General features: G+C 36.7%; 1 protein-coding gene and 1 pseudogene across 4 annotated transcripts in view; one reads left to right on the forward strand and one right to left on the reverse strand.

Moving 5' to 3' along the window:
• The window catches only part of LOC115304275 (coiled-coil domain-containing protein 7-like), a 200,917-nt gene that overhangs the window by 138,808 nt on the left and 56,051 nt on the right, over positions 1 to 6,058 (forward strand). For all 4 annotated transcript variants that reach the window (XM_029954403.1, XM_029954405.1, XM_029954406.1 and 1 more), the window contains one exon: positions 229 to 312. In XM_029954403.1, the coding sequence (XP_029810263.1) occupies positions 229 to 312 (84 nt within the window). The remainder of the gene's footprint in view (positions 1 to 228; positions 313 to 6,058) is intronic.
• Positions 5,750 to 6,025, reverse strand: LOC115304277 (annotated as a pseudogene).

Consider the following 6,058-nt stretch of genomic DNA (forward strand, 5'->3'; position numbering starts at 1 on the left):
ATATGCCATCTTTGTCAATCACTAAGCGTTTCTATGCTTCAGTATGATGGGGCTTACATGATCACTACTAGCTCTTTGGATTCTAAGGTATTATGTTTCTGCAACCCAGACATTTCACTATAATTCTCCTCCTATAATAAGAAATGCTAATTAGAAGAGCACTAGGCACACAAACACATGTGTTAACATTGATCTTACAAAGTGTTTTGGAACTCTTTATTTCTATAGCCACTGATAGAGAACACCTCCTAGGTCCTATTGGAAGAGATATAAGAAAAAGAGGAATCAAGACAGAGTCAAAGAGTCATCCTGGTAAGAACAAAAGTATTTAAAGTTTATTTAAAGTTTATTTATTTCTTCTGTAGTTTAAATTTGGATCTTTGAAGACTATTTAATCTTTGTGCTATTACTACATGATAAAATGTCTTTGTAAAGTCTCTCCTATAATTAGTGGAATTATAGCAGTTACTATAAATGGACAATTAGCCACATAATACAGATTTTAGAATTCATCTACTAAAATATTCTCCATAAAAGATAATGCAAAGTTGAGCTTGGAATATGCTTGATGGAAACATTTCAAGTGTTGTTCTATTCACTTTCTTTCTTTTCTGGTTACAAAGGATTGTTTCTTTGTATTTACAAAAGCAGAAATTCTAGCTTATGAAATCAATAACAAGAGGAGTTTACCAGTTATTTCACTGGGTTACTAATTCCCCTATTATGTTTGAACTATCAAGCAAATTTGCAATATCTCAGGTAAAGTAAAATCTTAGTTTTGTTACAGAGTTCACAGTTTATACTACTGCCTTTTGTCCTGGTTGAACAGCATTTCACACATTTCTTATTGATCCCTGTGTGATACCAAAGGAGGCAGAGAACTTAAGAGAGAAACAAGAGAAAGAAATAGTCAAGAAAAAAATAAAAAATAGTCAAAGAGATCTTTTCTGAAAAAAACAAAAAACAAAAAAACAACTATCATCCAAATGTGACAGTAGCATGGCCAAGTCTATGCCCTAAGAGAAGCAACATTAGAAGTTTCACACTGAAGGGAATAAAAAGTGGTCCAGGGGAGAAGCCAAGATGGCAGAACAGCATGGAAGCTTTTCTTGTGTCTCATGTCCAAGAAATACAACCAGATCAACACTGAACCATCCTGCACACCTAGAAAACTGATTTGAGGATTAACACAACAATCTGCACAACCTGAACCACAGAACTCAGTAGGTACCTGGCACAGAGGGGTGAACTGGTGGGGGAAAGAAACTGCAAAGGGCAGGGAACTGTTTTTGTTTGCAGAGAGAGGACAGAGATTGGGGGAGAGTAAGGGAAAAGAACCCCCCCACACACACAAAGCACCTGGAGAGAAAGTGGAAAAGTGGAAATAGCCCCAGAGACTGAACAAAAAAGGGAGAAAGGAGAATTGAGTGGGTTTAAATTCCATTTAGACGTTATAAACAGGAGGAGTTCAGAGTCTGAAAGTCTGCAGCTTGATAAGTGGCAGTGCTCTGGTGGGAAGGGGAAATCCCTAGAAGAAGAGTGAAGTCCAGGAGTTTTTATGGACTACAGAGGGAGAGGCAGTTCCCATGCTGAGGACATTTGGTAGAGTCTGTGTGGTCATCCCACACAAAAAGATCCCAGCAGATCCCAGAGAACAACCACATTTGCTGGTACTGGAACAAGATCATTAAGGGTGAAGCCTGGTGCCAGATGTGTTGTGATTTTCCATAATCCCTGAAATGCTTCTGCTACATGATCGGGTAAACAGTCTCTGGGCATTGACAGCAGCATGGTCCCGCAAATGTTCCTGAGTGTGGTGGGCACCCGGACATTGCTCGATGAGACCCTCCTGCAGAAGGACAGAATGGGTCAAAACTGTAGTCCCTCAGAAGTGAAGGGTTGGGAAACACAGCTGCATCTGAGATAAAACTCAAGAAGACGGTGCTGCCTGGCAACTGACAGCTAGGTCACAGGCAGTGTAAAAGTGAGGAGTGGAAGGAAGCCGGAGACAAAGGATGGGTGAGTGATTGCTGATCAGGGAGAACAGAGTTCCTATACTAGAGATTGGGTAGCTGGGTGATGCCATTTTAACTCCTCCAGTGCATGCACATACACACCTACAAGCACAACAATTGACCCCAGTATGCTAAGCAGCACCATCTAGTGGAGAACGAAGCCATTACACTAAGCCTTGTCCAATTGGCTCAACCTCACTCTTCAGGAACACCACAAGTCTCTGCCTGTTTAGTTTACAGAGTATAAAGGAATTAAACTTTGACTTCTTTGGGAAAACAATGTAATTTCAATTGTATTTCTGTCTGTTTGCTGACCCATCTATTCAATTTGGGGTTTTTTTTCCGTTTGTTTTCTTTTTCTTGAATACAGAAACAGAAAAACATTTATTTTCAGTTTTTATTAAAATTATTTTTTTAATTTTTTCTTCTATATTTTTTACATTTATAACATTTTTAAATTCTATTTTACTTCTATTTCATTTTATTCTATTTCATTGTATTCATATTCATTTTGTCAAATTTTCAAATGTCCCTCCCCCTTTTCCTATAACCTATCAAGCCCTTTTCAACACTCATATCAAAACACATCTAGGATCTAGCTTCATTTATTTGTGTGTGTGTGTGTGTGTGTGTGTGTGTGTGTTGTTTTTAATTTTTAAATTTTATTTTTTACTTATTAATTCCCTTTCTTCCTTCAAGATGATGAAATGAAGGAATTCACCCCAAAATAAGAGGCAGGAAGAAACAACAGACATGGGCTTAATCAACATAGGTACAATCAAGATATCTGAATCAAAATTAAAATCACAATAATAAGAATACTATCTGGGGTTGAAAATATAATAAAATCCTTTCTGTGGAGATAAAAGAAGTAGAAGCTAGTCAAGATAAACTTTAAAAATGCTGTAACTTAGCTGCAATCTCAAATGGATGCCACAGTGGCAAGGATGGATGAAGCAGAGCAGCAAATTAGTGATATAGAGGACAAACTTGTGGAGAATAATAAAGAAGAAAAAAGAGGGAGACTAAGGCAAAAGAGCATGATTTAAGAATTAGAGAAATCAGTGACTCCCTAAAAAGGAACAACATCAGAATCATAGGGGTTCCAGAACATCAAGAGGGAGAAAAAGGTGTAGAATGGTTATGTGAGAAATAATAGCAGAAAACTTTCCTAACTGGGGAAAGACACAGACATCAAAATCCAGGAAGCACAGAGGACTTCCATTAGACTCAACAAAAACCAACCATCAACAAGGCATATCATAGGTAAATTCACAAAATACTCAGGCAAGGAATGAGTCATGAAAGTGGCAAAAAAAAAAAAAAAAGTCCTTAACCCACAAGGGAAGACAGATTGGGTTTACAGCAGACCTATCCACAAAAACCTGGCAGGCCAGAAAGGAGTGGCAGAATTTACTCAATGTGATGAACCGGAAAAATATGCATCGAAAAATTCTTTATCCAGCAAGGCTGCCATTCAAAATGAAGGAGAGATTAAAAGAGTCCCAGACAAACAAATTAAAGAGTTACTGACCACTAAACCAGCCCTGTAAGAAATCTAAAGGAGGCCTCTCTAAAGGGAGAAACACCAACTCTACAAGAATTAGCCATCAACAAAAGATTGAAATCATACCATGGATATTTTCAGAGCACATAGCTATGACACTTGAAATCAACCACAAGGAAAAAAAAATTGGGAAAGGTAACAAATACGTGGAGAATAAAGAACTCCCTACTAAAGGATGAGTGAGACAACCAAGAGGTTAAAGAGGAATTAAAAAGTACATGGAAGCCATGAAAATGATAACACCAGAGCCCAAAACGTTGGGACACACCAAAGGCTGTCATAAGAGAAAAGTATATAGCAATGCAGGGCTTCCTAAATAAGGAAGAAAGGTATCAGATACACAACCTAACCCTACAACTTAAAGAGCTGGGAAAATAAGAGCAAATAAACCCCCAAACCAGCAGAAGACAAGATATAATAAAGATTACAGCAGAAATCAATGCTATCAAAACAAAAACAAAAACAAACAAACAAAAAAACACAGTAGACTAGATCAATAAAACCAGAAGTCAGTTCTTTGAAAGAGTTAACAACATTGATAAACCACTAGTCAGTTTGATCAAAAAGAAAAAAGAAAGGACCCAAATAAATCAAGAATGAAAGAGAAGAGATCACAACCAACACAACAGAAATAAAAACAATAAAATGGGCAATCTGGAAGAAATGGACAAATTTCTAGAAACATAATCTACCAAAACTAAAACAGAAAGAAATAGAAACTTTGAAAAGACCCATAACCAATAAAGAAATCAGATTAGTAACTAAATATCTCCCAAAAAACAAGAGTCCAGGGCCAGATGGCTTTCCAAGGGAATTCTACCAAACATTCAAAGAAAAATTAACACCTATTCTCCTAAACCTATTCCAAAAACTAGAAGTGGAAAGAAAACTTCCAAGCTCAATGAAGCCAGCATTACTTTGATTCCAAAGCCAGACAAAAACCCCACTAAAAATGAGAGTTATAGACCAATTTCTCTGCTGAACATGGATGCAAAAATCCTCAACAAGATATAGCCAACTGGATCAAATAATACATTAAAAAACTTATTCACCACGAACAAGTGGGAATTATACCTGGGATGCAGGGCTGGTTCAATATCCACAAAACAATCAATGTGATTCATCACATCAATAAAAGAAAGGACAAGAACCACATGATCCTCTCAATAGATGCAAAGAAAGCATTTGACAAAATACAGCATCCTTTCTTGATAAATACCCTCAAAAAAGTAGGGATAGAGGGATCCTACCTCAGGATCATAAAAGCCACATATGAAAGACCCACTGCTAATATCATACTCAATGCAGAAAAATCGAGAGCTTGTCAGGAACAAGACAGTGATGTCCACCCCCACTACTGTTATTCAACATTGTATTGGAAGTCTTAGCCTCAGAAATCAGACAACACACAAAAAAAAATAAAAGGCATCCAAATCAGGCAGGTGGAAAGCAAACTTCCACTCTTTGCAGATGACATGACACTCTATATGGAAAAAATTCTACCAAAAACCTGCTAGAACCGATCCATGAATTCAGCAATGTCACAGGATATAAAATCAATGCACAGGAATCAGGTGCATTCCTATACACCAATAATAAAGCAACAGAAAGAGAAAACAAGGAATTGATCCCATTTACAACTGCACCAAGAGCCATAAAATACATAGGAATATATCTAACCAAATAGGTGCAAAATCTATACACTGAAAACTAGAAAGCTTATGATCGAAATTGAAGAAGACACACACAAAAAATTGAAAACTATTCCATGCTCCTGGATAGGAAGAACAAAAATTGTTAAAATGGCAATACTACCCACAGCAATCTCCATATTCAATGTAATACCCATCAAAATAACACCAGCATCCTTCACATAACTAGAACAAACAATTCTATGATTTGGATGGAACCATAAAAAACCACGAATAGCCAAAGCTATCTTCTTTTTTTCTGTTTAGATAGTATGTATTTATCCATAATTACTGAGGGTTAAATCTCCAAATACTTTATCATCTGATTTAAAACCCTCAAATTCAAAGAAACTTATACCAAAGCTTGTTTTAGCTTGTGCTAAATCATTTTAAAAATTTGTAGCATCAAGGCTTTTTATTATAAAAAGCTAGCAACCATATACATAAACTAACAACTTAAAATTCACACGTTTACTTCATTTTTTAGCTTGACTTTCTAGTAAATCTTTAACTCCACTAATTTTGGCTGCTCTATAAGGAGATCTTCCCTTGTCTGGGTGATTTCAAAGCATAATTCATCGATGAGCATCTCTTACTTTTCCTTTATTGGCAGTAGGGCTTATGCCTAGTATTAATGCTGCTTCTTGTTTTGTCATTTTGGGTTCAAGCTCACCTCTGTAATTGCCGCCACTGAAGGCAGATCTTGCTGGACTTTGAAAAACTTGTTTTACTTGAGGCTCCATATGTTTCATGGCTTGCAAAACATAACGGCCTGTAAATCCTGC

The sequence above is a fragment of the Suricata suricatta genome, chromosome 10, assembly GCF_006229205.1.
Source record: "Suricata suricatta isolate VVHF042 chromosome 10, meerkat_22Aug2017_6uvM2_HiC, whole genome shotgun sequence".
Lineage (NCBI taxonomy): Eukaryota > Metazoa > Chordata > Mammalia > Carnivora > Herpestidae > Suricata > Suricata suricatta.